The sequence below is a fragment of the Chanodichthys erythropterus genome, chromosome 11 (assembly GCF_024489055.1).
Source record: "Chanodichthys erythropterus isolate Z2021 chromosome 11, ASM2448905v1, whole genome shotgun sequence".
Lineage (NCBI taxonomy): Eukaryota > Metazoa > Chordata > Actinopteri > Cypriniformes > Xenocyprididae > Chanodichthys > Chanodichthys erythropterus.
The window spans coordinates 14,224,476-14,241,614 of NC_090231.1; the positions used below are offsets into that span (position 1 = coordinate 14,224,476).

Sequence of the window (17,139 nt, forward strand, 5' to 3'; positions counted from 1 at the left end):
AACACATATTTTGAATAGATAATCATCAATTTTTCTAAAATAGAGCCAAATAATGTGTGAAAGTACACATATAATAGACCCATGCTATGCCTTTGTGTGTAAAGATGGTAATTTTTAAGCATGACTGTTTGGATTTATATGAAATAGTAACATTTTACAATAAGAGTACATTTGTAACATTAAATAAGGTTAATAAAAGTATTGTTCATTTTTAATTTCATCATTTACATTTTAACATTTTAAAGTTGTCTCTTGCATTAGTTATAATGCACTATAAATTAACATGAATGAATCATCAATGTATAATTAATATATTAGTATTTTTTATGTATAAAAATTACAATAAACCTTTAGCCAATTTAAAGAAACAAAATGTAAGAGAGTTAAAACTGAACACAATCTTGCGGCTCAAACTGAGTATAGAACAATTTTTAATATTTTTTTGCTCCTTTTGTATTTTACATTTACTTGTAGTTTTACTTTCAATACTTAAGTACATTTAATATCAAAAAAATATTTTTCATACTTAAGTACAAAAAATATCACATACTTTAAAACTTTTACTCAAGTAACATTCTAATCAGTGACTTTAACTTCTACCAAAGTCATTTTCTGGCAAGATATCTATACTTTTACTCAAGTATGGTTTTCAAGTACTTTATACACCACTGCTCATAAGGTGAGGCTTCATCCGTGCATGCTTAAAGGTAGTTTACCCACAGATGAAAATTCTTTCATCATTTACTTACCTTCATGTTGTTACCTGTATGAATTTCTTCTATTATGTAACATAAAAAATATTTTGAACGGTCTTGCATGGTCTACAAATTAACATTTGACCTCATTGATTTTCATTGTATGGACAAAGAACATTGAAACATTCTTCGAAATGTAATTTTTTTTTTTTTTTTTTTGTTCCACAAAAGAAGTCTTTCAGTTTTGGAATGACATGAGGATGATTAAATGATAACAGAATCCCTTTAAAGCAAATACAGTTGAGCTCGAAAGTTTACATACCCCTTGGAGAATCTGCAAAAAGTTAATCATTTTAACAAAATAAGAAGGATCATAAAAATTGCATGTTATTTTTTATTTAGTACTGTCCTGAATAAGCTATTTAACAGATGTTAACATAAAGTCCACAAGACAAAAAAATTGCTGAATTTATAAAAATGACCCAGTTCAAAAGTTTACATACCCTTGATTCTTAATACTGTGTGTTGTTACCTTGTTTGTTTTTGTGTTGGTTGTTCATGTTCATGTTTGTCCTGAACAGTTAAACTGACCATGTTCTTCAGAAAAATCCTCCAGGTCCTGCAAATTCTTTGGTTTTCTAGCATCGTCTGCATATTTGAACCCTTTCCAACAATGACTATGATTTTGAGAACCATCTTTTCACGCTGAGGACAATTGAGGGACTCAAACAAAACTATTAAAAAAGCCGCAAACATTCACCTGAGTATCTGAGCAGTAACTTCTCATTAATGAGTGAATATGCAAGATTTTCTGAATGTTAGCATGTTTTTACCAAGCCATTACTTAATTTAACCCCTTTTTATTAATAGAAAAACAGAGAAATTCTTTAGTTACAAGAACTACAGCAAAAGCAGTGTGATGCAAGAAAAAAATAATATATATATTTTATCAATATTTACATTTTATTAATATTAATAAGTTAATATTTGAATATATTATTATATGAAATGTATTTTTTTTAAAATAATAAATAAATAAATAAAACATATAATATGAGAATTACCAGTATGAATTCCATTGACTTCCATGGATTTAATTAAATTCCTTTGAATTTATAAATCATGACTGAATTTATGAAAACTACACATTTTATTTTTCTAACATATGAACTTTTGATCTACAAACAGACATTAATTTAGTTTGTCATATATTTTAATTTCAGAATTTGTGTGTGTGTGTGTGTGTGTGTGTGTGTGTGTGTGTGTGTGTGTGTGTGTGTGTGTGTGTGTGTGTGTGTGTGTGTGTGTGAATGCGCAGGCATGTTTATTGACAAAATATAATACCAGTGGGAAGGAAAAAATTAAATTTGAGACAAATCTAACTAATAGATGTAAAACAAACAAACAAACAAACATAATTTAAAGGAGCAATGTGTAAATTTTAGCGGCATTTAGTGGTGAGGTTGCGAACTGCGTACACCCCTTGCACCCCTCCCTTTCGGAGAAGCTACGGTAGCCGTCTGGCTGACACAAGACAAAGATGTCATCATCTGAGACAGCATAGTAGCCTGTGTGAAGCAATGAGGTTTCTTCTTACTTCTAACAAAGAACGGTCTCTGCTTCTAATAAACCAGACAACTACTACTACTACTACTACTTTGTATGTATTCAATGTAGTGAGTGACGATGCAAGCTGCCTCTGAAAACACAAACGATTTAATAGAACAACAACAACATAGTGATGAAACACGCACTGTAGAGTGTATTTCCGTTTAGGGCCGATGTAGAAACATGCCGGCGCATAATGTCGATTTGACATTGAGGGGGGACCTGCTGTGTATGTGATAGAAATGGCTCATTCTAAGGTAATAAAAACATAACAATATATAAGGTCTTTATGCACCACTGAAAACATAGTTATGTATATTATATCGCATTTCTGTCAATAGATCCTCCTAAATGTTACACGTTGCACCTTTAATGTGTAAAGCCACATGAGTGTAAAGTTTTTTTGTTGGGTCAAAATGGACCCAAATGCTTAGAGTGAAGGACATTTTAATCATCTAAAGAACCTTTTGTGCCATGGAAAGTTTCCATGGATGTTAACTCTTCTTTATGGAACAACAGATGCCCATAATGAACTTACTTTTAAGACTGAATATTTAATTGTGCATGCTCATTTCCTTATTTTGGTGTGGGTGTTCACATTTGCTGTGTTTCAGGGTCAAGAAAAAGCTGAGAACATTGACAGGCTCAGCTGACAGATCTCTGCTACACACATGCTACAAGCTCTCCTTCTCTCTCTCTCTCTGTTGGTCTCTTTGAGTGAGGTCAGATGTTAGAGGTGTGCCCTCTCATTAGCAGTGAGGGGGTCTCGGTAAAGCTGCTCTTTATGCACCACTCTGCGGTGTATGCTAATTAGTCCCAAAAACTGCCAAATCAGCTCAGAGAGAGAATAAATAATTAACATGCTCTGATTCATATCTGGAAGCCCTCTGTTGTAATGATATACAATTCCATTATTAAATAGACAAACAATTGACTTTTATGCTCGGGTAGGCTGTGGAAACTTCCATGGTTACAATGGCCAGGTTCCATTGGGAACCTTTATTTTTAAAGTGTAAATGAAGCATTTTATTAAATGGACATCCACTCAAATCAAAAATGATATAACAAACATGACAAATGTAACAATAAAAAAAAAAAAAAAACATGTTTTGTTATAGCTTTTGTAGCAAGGACGCTGCCATCTTGCAGTACTACAACCTGAGATGTCACGGGGTTGGTTGCCTGACTCTGAGTTCAGTACAACGGTGGAGAGACAAGAAGACAGACAGTAGAGGACAGATAGTGAAAGATAAAGACAGAGACAGTGAAAGATGGAAACTGGCATCAGAAGACAAAAGGGAGGTCACTATTGCATTGCTGCTGGATGTAAAAATGAGTTTTACAGTGTTAAAGCAAAGGACAAAAGAGTCCATTTTCATAAATTGCTGCTGAAATGGAGAACAGTACAGCTTTGCATCCCAATTCACATTAAGGCACAATTAAGTCCCACTGCCTCAAGATTTCCATAGTTATACTTGGCTATACAGCATTTGCCAAAATGACCATCAGAAATTAAAATGAACCAAAACCATTATAAACACTGTTTGTCATTCCATAACACAGAGAGATCAAAGTTGATGAAATAAATGTTTAATCTCTTACTGTGATTCCATGTTTACCTATCAGGACTCCATACATTGGATAATCTCCAAACGTTATACCTGATCCCATCATCGTCCTTTGCCGTCATCTTTTTTTTATCCTTTTGCATTGCATGACTTTTCCTTCACTGCTGGACTCGTGACTTATTTTTGTTAGCCTATTTTTCATCAGCCCGGAATTGCCTTGCAAATTGCACTCTATTGGTCAGCTACTTGGTGACAGATATTAGGAGTTTATCTATTGTTAGTAACGATTACAGCACCTAAGCAGAAAAATCAGAGGCCAGAATCGAAACTACAATAATTTTCCTTAATCCAACGGAGCCAGCCAACCCTGTGACGTCACATGATGTAGTACTACAAGATGGCGGCACCCTCGCTACAAAAGCTATAACAAAAGCTTTTTTTTTTTTACATGTATCATATTTGTTATATAATTTTTAATTAGAGTGGAAATCCATTTACTAAATAATGTTATCTTGATTCACTGCATCATTTCCACTTGTGCATAGCCTTCCTATCAGGTACCTCTCTGATCTGATATATTCACCTTAGAGCCAGACCTGACCTGGAAGCTTTTATAAAAACTCAGTTTGCACATACGCTCTTGCAAACTTTATTGCAACCCCTTGCAGGTCGCAAGGTGAGCAGCAAAGAATAAGATAAACAAGGTTAGTAAACTCTGTGATAGAATTATCCTTTCTCTCTTTGGGATGGTGGTAAACTACTAGTTAGAGTTCACGTTCTGCAATTCATCTACTTTAAGGTATAGCCTAAATAACGTTTGTTATTTAACCCTTGTTATTAGCGACACCGGTGGCCGATAAGTGAACTGCAGCAAGGTCTCGTTGTTTAAGTACTGTTACAAGCTGTTCACACATTGGCAATAAAAAGCAATTAATATGTAAAAAAGCAATTAATACAAATTTTAATACATAAAAATTCGTACATATAGCCCCTTTAAATTTACTCCAGCAAACTTTGGAGTTTTACACAGATTAGTACCAGGTCCCCAGGTGGCACAGTGCTTGTCCCGGCAGTTCCCACCAAAGCCAAAAGAACAGCTGGTATGGCAGTGATAGGTGTTCCATCACAGAGCGTGTGCCCCCTTGGAGTGAAGGGTATGCAGCCTGGTGGACTGGCAGTCCTCCTTTCATTTTAATCTTCACTTGAACTAAGTTGATTATGTAATGATTATGTAAAGAGTCTTGCTCTGTGTGTGTGTGTGTGTGTGTGTGTGTGTGTGTGTGTGTGTGTGTGTGTGTGTGTGTGTGTGTGTGTGTGTGTGTGTGTGTGTGTGTGTGTGTGCTCATTCAGCCAATGAACATCTTGAGCTGATCATGCATTTCACCCCTGCTCAAGTACTTACACTTGAAAAGATAAGAGAGAGAGAGTCAGGTGGAGTCGGTTTCTTTGCAACTAAATCTTTCCTTATTACAGCATTTTTCTACTTTCTACTCCTCCAATACTGAATATATATATATATATATATATATACACACACATATACATATATATATTTAAAAGTCTTCACATAGACACTGCAAAGTTTTGGGAGGCATAACAGCATTTAAATTCCTCAACATTATTGTTCTTCATGTGGATGGAATTCTGTTTCCATCTCAGTATGAAGAAAAATTAAAAGGGTAATTGTCACACTATATCTATTTTATATCTCACAATGTGACTTTACATCTTACAATAGTGTCTTGATTTCTCATAATTGCAACTTTATTTCTTGTAATTGTGACTTTATATCTCAGTACTGTGACCCAACTAGCATCTGCGTTCTCCAACTTTGATTCTTACAGTTTGTTTGGTGACTCAGACTATCCCCAGTGCGTGTGGGGCCATATAGACACACGTCTTCTTCCAGGTAGATTGTCATCATCTCCAGTTGACTTAAACTTCTCAAATATTGGCCAGACAGTGGAAATGAGTATTCAGCAATTAAACTATTATCTTATAGCCATTTCATGATTTGTGGAGCTCATCAACCTTTTGTCACACATCATTACTGTATTCTCAGGTCTTTCCCATAGTGATGGATGACTATAGGAAATTGGTTTGTGTGCCACTTCATATTTAGCTCATTTAAAGAGGAAGTTATGACTTATCACTTAAGTGTTCCTGATCAAAGATGGGCATAAATACATGAAAATGTTTTTAAAGGGTTAGTTCACCCTTCATACATTACTCACCCTCATTTCACTACAAACCCGTAAGACCTTCGTTCACCTTCGGAACACAAATTAATATATTTTTGATGAAATCTGTGAGCTTTTTGGCCTTCTATAGACTGCAATGTTATTACCACTTTCAACTCCCAGAAATGTAGTAAAGACATCGATAAAATAGTCAACATGACTACAGTGGTTCAACCTTAATGTTATAAATTGACAAGAATACTTTTTCTGCACAAAAAAAAAAAACATTCAACTACTTCTTCTCTTCCATGTCAGTCTCCTACGCTATTCACATAGTAAACACTGCAACCAATACTGAGCCGGCTTTCTGACGTAGAACCACTGCTACTACCTTTCTAGGCCTTGAAAGTGGCAATAACATTGCAGTCTATCAGAGACCAAAAAGCTCATGGATTTCATTAAAAATATCTTAATTTGTGTTCCGAAGATGAATGAAGGTCTACCTCTGGTCTGACCTACCTCTATCATCAAATTGTTTAAGGCGTCATCTGTATGCCACTTTTATACTTGCTCCTGACCAGGTTACACTGCAACGTACTTGTGGTGAAAACTACTAAGGCACTGTGCCAAATGGACCCCTTGCAATCCACACTTTCGTGATGTAATTGCGCTTTGGCCCTGTCCCAAATGGCACACTTCATGCGCACTTGTGGTCTTGTCGCCGCGAGCGCATGACCGTGAAGTCTATGAGACTGTAGGGTGTCATTTGTTATTTCAGGAGGGTGTTCGTTAGCGCCCCCTTCATAGTCGACATGCACCCTTAATGCACACTTTTGCCGAGCTCGGCAGCAGACCTCTTCTCGACAATCAAAGCAGCATTATGTCACGAAAGTGTGGACTCAGAGGAAGATCGCTAGTAGAAGAATATACAGTACATACATACATACATACATACATACAAATACCCATGCTACTGTACAAATATTTTGGTAATATATTTATACTAATACTACAGTATATCTTTAAGAAGAGAAGTGACAACTGTATTTATCTGCAGTGTGTTTATGGCCAGAGGGAGATAAAGAGAGGGATACTAAAAGAGCAAGATTCTGGCATCTTTTTTTTTTGGCACACAGAAAAGGTTAACCAAAGAGAACAAGACAGAAGTGAGAAAGGAAAGATGGTGTGAGGCCAGCGTCTAGACATAAAAAATAATCAAAAGAAAGGTTAAAAAAGGGAAAAGACAAACCCGAGGTAATGCAACTATGGAATTAGTTTACTTTTATCCTAATGTCCATCTGGTGACAGACATTTCATTTTGAAGCATCTGGCAAATATGGTCAACTAGAGATGAAACATACAGCAGATATAATTTCCTCAGCATTGCCCCCTTAAGAACACTTAAACACTCACAAAGTTTTACTAATGTCATTCCAACATTTAATGATTCCCTTCAACCCATCCAGGAGGAAGGGAGAAGAAAGAAGTAGAAGTAAAAAAAAAGAAAAGTGAGAGGCTTTCAAGGTCTTTAACAGACAGCAAGCCGTCAGAGCTGTTGACAGTGTACTAACACAATGTGCTGAGGCATATTGAAAAAAGAAAGAAAGGATTCTCTATAATAGAGAGAGAGAGAGAGAGGATGAAAGACGGGCAAGTTTTGTGCCCTGACCCATATCCCATAATGCCGAGCATCTTTGACAGAGGAAGACCTAAGGTTGTCATCCATTTCTTTGTGTCTTCAAAAGTCACAAAAGCAATAAATAAAGACTGACAGTCAGTCTTTGTAGTGATGCTTTGGGTGACAAGACACCACATGTAAACACAGAAACTCACTGAGACCAGTGTATAACTTGGTCAAATGTTTCTTCTAGCGGCAAATACAGCTGTATTAGTTTATGTGCATCCACTCTCATTTTCTCTATTCTTAGGTTATAAAATAGGTTATACTGTAGTATACACAAACCAGAAATTGTAACGCGTGCGCACGACATACTTTTCTCATGCACACGTGAAAGTTTCTCGTGAGCATGCGAAACTCTGTCATTTTTTTATTTTTGCAAAGGTCCCTAGGGGCTCTGTAGTTAATTGTCTAATGTCTTAGTGTGTTTAATTATCTTTGTATGATCATTCATTGATTCGTTGATTGTTAAAGTTAGTGCTGCTGTCATCATTACATTTGATGCTGATTTTAAGATCTTATGTAATCAGAACTTTTAGGAGATATATACATGTATAATTATAATTAAAAAGATTTCCCTCCTTTAGCTGTCTTCTTTCTTGTTAGCAGCATGCAGTGAATTTCAAAATAGCTTTCCCAACACAACTCTTAGAGTGATTATGGATCCTTCGTTTTAGAAGACTAGGAAAGTGTGTCCATATCCTATCTGTTTCTCAGTGTTGTCATCTCAGATATAATAAGTCTATTTTATTTCATTTCATTTATTTTATTTTATTTTATTTTTATATTTTTATTAATTTTTGTTTTGTATTTTATTTTATTTTGTTAAAAAATATAACTACTCCATTGTCTGCTTTGTTGGCACCTACAACACCTACTGAAGCTCCACAAAAGTCTTTTATTTTATTTTTATTTTATTTTATTTATTTTTTATTTTTTATCCACTGTCTTATCTGTTTTGCTTATCTGCTTATCTGCTTTTCCCTGTTCCTCAAAAGTATTTTATTATTTTATTTTATTTTATATTTTTATTATTTTTTGTTTTGTATTTTATTTTGTTAAAAAAATATAACTACTCCATTGTCTTGGCACCCACAACACCTACTGAAGCTCCACAAAAGTCTTTTATTTTATTTTGTTTTTATTTGATTTGATTTGATTTATTTTTTATAATTTTATTTATTTTGTATTATTTTATTTTATTTTATCCGCTGTCTTATCTGCTTTGCTTATCTGCTTTTCCCTGTTCCTCAAAAGTATTTTATTTTATTTTATTATTTTTTCTTTTTTATTTTATCCACTGTCTTATCTGCTTTGCTAGCACCCACAACACCTATTCCCTGTTCCTCAAAAGTATTATTTTATTTTATTTTATTTTATTTTATTTTATTTTATTTTATTTTTACCCAGTGTTCTGAGTTTGTCAATTATGATAGGTTTGATCTTTAGCTACTTATGCAGACATTCATCCACTCTCCAGTATTTTTTATTCCATAGATGCTTTCTTAAAGTCTGTAAGGTTTCAGTAAGGGTTCATATGAGGTCTGCATTGTCATGCCCACTGTTGTCACGACACTAGGAGGGGGCTCCTCAAATCTGCATCGCTCCATGGAGACACATTGCCATGGGCCATTTGTCAATACTGCTAAAGTCAACATGTCGCTCAAGACGTTTCTCACCAACGGTCCCGTCGGTCAACACTCGACACCAAAATAGACACGCTCTCATCCGCAGTGCAAAAGGCTCGTGCAACCGCCCCGGTGTCATACAGAATGCCTACGCCTCAAGCTAACATCCCAGTTTAGAAAACACTGGAAATCCTTTTGGCTACGGCTGGCAGTGTGATTGCAGAACAAAGGGCAAGGTGTAAGGAGATTTCTCCGTTTCTCTTTAATGTGCCTTACCAAATCTGAAAGCTCATTTCACTGGGGTCTGTAATTTCAGGAGTTTTTTTTGCTGAAACTCTCAGTTTTGAGGCTATGTGTCACCTCAGGTGCACTGAAGAGAAATTATCATCCTTCATAATGTGCTGAAAAAAGAGATATTGAAAATCGTTCATCATTTATTTCATATACAGCGAAATTTCAAACTGTCCACGCTGATGATTAAAATCTTTCTCTCTCTCTCTCTCTGAATTGCAGTGCTATTCAACTTGATTCCTGTGGGTCTGAGGATAGTTGCCATCCAGAGCACCAAGACAGGACTCTACATAGGCATGAACAGTGAGGGCTACCTCTACACATCAGTAAGCACATATCATATTCATCAGTAGGTTACAAACCTTTCTAGACCTGTCCTAACACATCTCATGATGTTAGAAATATCAGCGACATAAAGTGGAAGCCAAATGTCTGAGACCACAAATGAAAAAGCTTTTACTTTTCTAAATCAATACAGTTGCAAATTGTCAGCATAATAATTCCAGTGAAAAGTTGAATTGAAAAAATTAACATGAATTAGCATTTGGTTTGTCCCCCTTTTGTTTTAGTGACAACAGCATTGAATGTATTTTATGTGTTGTGAACTTATTGTATATATAGAAAATAAATATAAGGGGTTTTGTTTTGGTAATTTTAAATATCAACAGCGTTTCTCACAAATCGCTTACTGCATCTTTAAATATATAGTTAATAAAGCATAGTCGGCACTGCATGATCTTTTATTTTCAGTCTCTCTGAAAACCCTGCTATTTTGGACTATTTTGGGTTTTGAAACGTAGAGGATATTTTTATAGTACAATGACCTCTTGTATGTCAAAAGATCAAGGAAATTTTGATTTCTCAATTCATGACCCCTTTCAATATTTCTTATTCCTTTTATTTCATAAAGTCCCTTTGTATGGAAGTTTTCAAAATCCTAAAACTTAAGATTTTGAATCTCAGATTAAAGGGTTAGTTCACCCAAAAATGAAATTTCTGTAATTAATTACTCACCCTCATGCCGTTCCACCCCGTAAGACCTTCGTTCATCTTCAGAACACAAATTCAAATATTTTTGATGAAATCTGAGGGTATCTGATCTACACATAGGCAGCAACGTCATTGCACCTTTCGACGTCCAGAAAAGTTGTTGAAAACATGGTTAAAATAGTCAACGTGACTACAGTGGTTCAACCTTAATGTTATAAAGTGACGAGAATACTTTTGTGCTTAGCAAAAAAACTAAAATAACGACTTTATTTAACAGTTTGAACCATTGTCATAAGTAGTGAACTCCTTCCTTGTTTATGTCCAAATGCCAGCTCATTATTAAGGCTGATTTATACTTCTGCATCGCACCTATGCCATAGGTTCTGTGCTGTAGGCAATGCGTCTGTTTTCATTTATACTTCTACATCTTTGTCGACGTGCATGCAGAACACTAGTAGGCAGTGTCCACGGTCATGTTGAGTATCTAGGCAAAAGCCGTAGAAGAAGTAGTTTGTCATGTACGTTGTCAGAGAAGCTTACAGATAGAAGTGGCAAATAGGTATTGACTTTTGAGCATAAGTTGAAAACACTTGCTTTTCTCCAATTGCTCCGCGCCAGTTTTTTGACCTGTAAGAGGGGTTCTAGCAGACCAATCACAGCGTTTGCGGTCCGCGTAGAATTGACACGTTGTTACATTTTTGAAGAGGTGCATGTCAGGCTACGTCGTAGGCTACACGTGGTACACACAGCGTACACCATAGCTACGGCGTACACTCGACGCAGAAGTATAAATCAGCCTTTAGCCAGATCCTGTGTCAGCATCACATGCATGCGTTGTGCTGCTCACGTGTTCAGCTTCAGCCAATACTGAGTTGGCATTCGGACATAAACAAGCAAGCACCGAGTTCACTACGTATGACAATGGTTCAAATTGTTGAATAAATCGTTATTTTTGTTTGTTTGGTTTTTTTTTTTTGCACATAAAAAGTATTCACGTTGCTTCATACATATACTTAATGACAGAAATTTCATTGTTGGGTGAACAAACCCTTTAAAGACACTGTATTTTATATTCAAAGAAACTTTGTACATTTTTGATGCTCTTTGATTATGTATCAGGTGCTACTAATGAAGTTAACTGCTGTGCGTTTGTCTGTGTGACTGTGAGTGTGAATACTGTTGGCCTCAGTTCTCTGAGACACACTCCATTAGTCTGGCCTATTTCTCTCTACCAGATAAACTAGGGAACTGTGAGCAAGACATGCTTCTGCTAAGAGATGCATTGCTTTGCAGTATAGAGCAGCAATTCTTCTTTCTTCTCTCCCTATCCTTTATCCACTCACTCTCATATAGAGAAGAATAGAATATTATTTTCATCTTTGATGTAGATCATAAAACTCTTTAAAGTAAGGTGAGGAGTCTAAGAGATGCATAGGTCTATAATGTACTGTGGCTCCATAAAGTGCACTTAAAAGGGCTGTATGTAAGAATTTTTATGTATAAATCGCATTTGTATTGCCAATGTGTGACCAGCTTGTAATGAAACCTAAAAACTAGACCTTCCCTAACTATCTAGGTTGTCTATGAAAGCTTGTAACACTTGAATAATTAGTGATGCATTTTATGACTATATTCAGAGCAAAAAAGATATATGAATATGTCTCAGACACGCGATAATGTTGTGATTGGTAAAGTTGATGAGGCTAATCTCATTCAGTAATTATTGATTACCTAATAATGAACTATCTTAGTCTTAATCTTGTTTCTATATTAGTTAATAGTAGTAGCTGAAGTGTTTATGTAGTACAACACCAGTCCTGCATTACTTCCTGCATTGTTACTTATTAAATGATGGACTATTGTTCTAAAGTGTTACCTCTGATTGAGATAAACCATTTCAAAATGATTTATATCAATCATTACACAAATTACAACTGTTCTCTCAGTCGTGAACTCAGTAAATGATATCATTTCTTATACTTCCCTCACATGTATCCTTCTCTCACACACAGGAGCACAAATGCACTTTCTATCGCTTTTTCTCTATTCTTGCAAGGAGAACATCTGTAGAGAATGTCTTCCTCATGGGAAGAAACACGACCCATTTTCCACAGAGGGAAATGACCATAGCTGGAAAAAAGAGAGAAAATCCCTATCCTAGAAAACCTCATGCAAGGCGACCTCTTTTTCTTTCTCTCATCTCTGCCTTAGTCTGAAGCACTCAGATCGCTCTACCTGTGTCCTAACTTTTATCCTTTTTCGAGCATGATATTTTAAACCAAAGAGACTAGTGTGAAGCCAGTGAAGCATGCCACAAAAAGCAATGCAAACATGAAAGCAGGAGACAGCTTTCTCCTGAGCTTCAAAATATTCTAAAACTATAGAACCAAAACATATTGTTGACTCTTGAAATGTTATGTGAGGAATGACTAATTTTCTGCTGTATAGTGTGCCATGAGAAGAATACACAAAGCTAAACAAGTTATTTTTCCTAGATTGATTTAAGGTGCAGCCAAAATTGCATACTGTCTGAGTAGGCACTACATTTGATTCGAACTTCACAACCGTTAAAACAAGTGTGTTCTATATTGTATGAATGTGTGTATTATGAATGAAATCCATACTATATCCACCATGTTGGCTTTGTCATGTGACCTTTAACGTCCGTTGCGTCGTTTCACTGCTATTCACAACTCCTCTCCTGTGGCTTCATGGGATAGTATAGTATCCATGTCATGCACACTTCGAAATCCGGGTACTGTTTTATGAATACAACGAATTTGGAAATAGTTCTTATTTCAAATATATTTCACACACCTACTATATAGGGAAGTAAGTATATTCAGATGCAGGTTCATCTTTTTAATGGCAAATCTCAAACATTTTAACTTTAAGGGCCCTGTCATACAACCAACGCAAGTGTTTTTTGCTAGTTTCAGCTTGACACAGTTATCATTTTTATCTCCAGCGCCCACGTTGTTTAAATAGCAGATGCACTCGCTGCCATCTGTTCACCCATGGGCGTGCTAGTCTGAAAATGAGGTGTGTTCAGGTGCATTGTTGGCGTGTTGCTATTTTGAGGCAACTGAAAACAACTGCGCCATTGACCAATGAACCATTGAATGACTATTGATGAATGAAATTTGACAAATCGTGGCAATACACACATGTATTTAAATATATTCCCCCATGTAAATAGCAATCTGCCATGGTGCAAGCACAGCTGGCTTTTACATGGAATGGTAGTTGAGACTCTGATTGGTTTAATGCACATTATGCCCAAAACACACCCATGACTCATTATGAGATTCGGTGCAAGCCTTTTGGACCATCTACCTGGTGTGCCGACCATTTTTTTCCATTGTTAACTAGCAAAAATGGATTCAGACCTGTGCCATGCGCTTCAGGCCATGCATTTAGATTGTGAAAATAGGGCCCTTAGACTGCATTAACCAGATTTCTATGCAAAAATGTACCGCAGTACCAAATGTTGCACAAGTAATATTATATACCATTTATGTGGTTAAATCCTGCTGGCTGTTCATTTAAGAACCCTAGTCTTCGAAAGCAAAATATCAGCTCTGGTCTAAATGATGTCATTATTTTCTCCTGTTGTAACAAATCTGTATGACTTTCTGAAAAAGGCTGAGTTAATAGTAACAATTTTCTTTCGGGTGAACTAATGTTTTGAAAGTGAGAAGTTTTGGCATGCCCTGAAATTTGTGCTTTTTTCAGTTGTTCATAAACATGTTAATGGAAAAGGTGCCATTACACTGTATTCAGCACGAACTAGGCTACCATAATATGTGAGTAACATGTATGTACATGTTTGTATTTTTGAAGGAATAACATTTATGCATGGTTATTGAAAAAACAAAAAACTTAAGTCACTGAAATAAGGCCAAAAAACAAATATTAAATATGTATAAACAAGACTTCTGGATATTGGAGGTTGTAGACTAGAATTTTTGCTTCAAAATGTAAAAATGATCCTGCCTACTTATTCATATAAAACACACAGTATGCATGGAGGTGTGAATCTTCATGAATAATGCTGTGATTCACACCTGAGAAGACAAAGACCTGCATGATGACCTGCATAATGAACCCTTTCAGTCAGGTAGACTATGTGAAAAAAAACCTCTGATAACAGGATCATATCAGCTGTATTAACGTTAATATAATGTCCACTCTTGACAGAAAACATGATTTTTGTGATCTCATGCATGCACGTATTATTGCACATCCTGTTAAGAAAATTTTGTAAAGGCCTATTATAGTTTAAATTTCAGTACCAGTCAAAAGATTGGACGCATTACTATTATAATGTTTTTAAAAGAAGTCTCATGTTCATCATGCTGTATATCAAAAATACAGAAAAATAGTGATACTGTGAAATATTACAATTTAAAATAACGGTTTTCTATTTTAATATACTTTAAAATATAATGTATTTCTGTGATGCAAAGCGTCTGAACATTCATGTTACCTCTATGGCATTTCATATAGGCTTTTTGCTTAAAAGCATGCACATTTAGAGAAATATTGATGGATTCTCATATGTTTATGTCAATTTTCTATACAGAGGAGTAATATGTATTCAATATTTCTTGTCATCACTATAAACGCTGGATATGGTGTTTTCAATTCATACTTGCAGCCGGAGGGCGCTCTGTGCACATTTAGTCCACAAATGACACGTAATGAAGAACAGGCATACCATGTGACATTCCAGGAACTAACAGAGGCATCCATAGATCACTATAACCATGGCTATAACATGCAGATAGACACTTTTAAACATAATAAATACACGATTGAGACAATGTATACATGTATTGCCTCAGAATTTGCGTCTGAATAGTGCTTGCTCCATGGACGTGGCCGAATTAGTGGATAATGAGCTGATTCGTGGATGTCTGGCATGTCTCTCTTTTCATACAGATTACAAAAACAGAGAAATTTTGTTTTCGATTTGACTTACACGATTTAAAACCTTACATTTCAACGTTTCTTTAGACATAAGTCTCATTTTTGTGTCATTAGTATTCACTAAGTTACAGTTCATTTTCTGAGAACCATCAGATTGGACTTCGTTCAGAGGGAGATGACAGATCACGCATCATGTTAGTTTTCTTTATTTTGCAAAAAGCACAACATTTTGTTTTTACTCTGAGTGTATACAAATAAAAAAAGACATTCTATAGTTTCAATTGATATATTACTTCTGTCTCTATGACAAAAAATGTTGGAGTATTTTAAGTCTGTTTTGCTGCAATGTGAAAAAAATCCCGCAAAATGCGCCAACACGTTTCCAGACTCCAGAGGGTTAATGTCAGACTGTACAGCAGTCAAGACACGTTAAAAAGGGATGCACTCAAGAAGACTCTTCTGGAGTTTTACATCATCAATCCATGACACCTTCAGTGAAGTGAGCTGCATTTACATGTGGGATAGAAATGGTGGCTAGCAAACAAAAACTATTTCTAGTGTTAATTTTGATCATGGAAAAAAAACGAATGTGTGTGGACTAAGTGGTCGTTTGTTGTTGTCTCACTAATTGCATCATCAGATTAGGCTCTCCTATTGGTTTTTGATTTGAGGGTTGTCGTAGGAGAAGCCACATTACAGGATGGTGCGTTAAATCTTCTGACACTGCCAGAATTTCGTTGGAGGTAACATTTGATCGCAGTGGTCATTAATCGGTTGTCGGCGAACATGTCAAACTAACAATCAAAGACTTCAGATTTTGGCTTAGGAGAATCTTTTAGGATTTGGTCTTCGGTCAAATCGTGGCCAAAATCTTACAGTGTGAACCTAGAGCATTAGAGCTTTCCGAGCTGGAATAGAAGGAACAAGTTTGTGTGTGTTGCATAACAGGATTGGTTCACGCGCTGTCACAAACGCATGTCTGTGTGCGTGTGTTGTAGGATCAGATGGCCCTGAACACATGGCCTCTCTCTGTCACACATACCTGCCCTAAACTCTGAGCTTATCAATAATTCATGTTTTCCAGTGGCTGACACACTCAGACGCGGCACTCCTCAGGGACTAAATCACTCTCGCACACCTACAGCCTCTTCTCTCTCTCTTCTTCATGCTCGTTCAAGTTCTACTACCTGGAGTTCTCTCGTTCTCTTTTTACCACCCTTATTTACTGCCACACAACCAGGGTCAGCTGAATTTGTTTCCATAACATTACCATAGAATCATTTTTAGGGAAATTATTTTGTTCATGTTCAAGTGATGCCTGCTGTGAAAAGTCACCACCACAATGCTAGTTTTTGGATTTTGCATTTGTTGGATTGCACATGATACTATTAGCACAAGTGGCTCATGGCTCTTTTATTCCCCTAATAAAGACTGAGAATGAAATCTCCAACTTCACCTGTTTAAATGCGTCTAACTAATGTGCCCCTCAGAAGTCTTTCCCATGATCCTCTGCTCAGCTGTCTCATGAACGTGCTTTTCTGGCGAAGCATGATGATATACTGTAGTAAT

The 17,139-nt window shown here is 36.0% G+C and overlaps 1 protein-coding gene across 2 annotated transcripts in view; it reads left to right on the forward strand.

Annotated features, from left to right (window-relative positions):
- Positions 1–17,139, forward strand: part of fgf11a (fibroblast growth factor 11a) — a 97,332-nt gene that overhangs the window by 57,586 nt on the left and 22,607 nt on the right. For both annotated transcript variants that reach the window (XM_067401796.1, XM_067401797.1), the window contains one exon: positions 9,871–9,974. In XM_067401796.1, the coding sequence (XP_067257897.1) occupies positions 9,871–9,974 (104 nt within the window). The remainder of the gene's footprint in view (positions 1–9,870; positions 9,975–17,139) is intronic.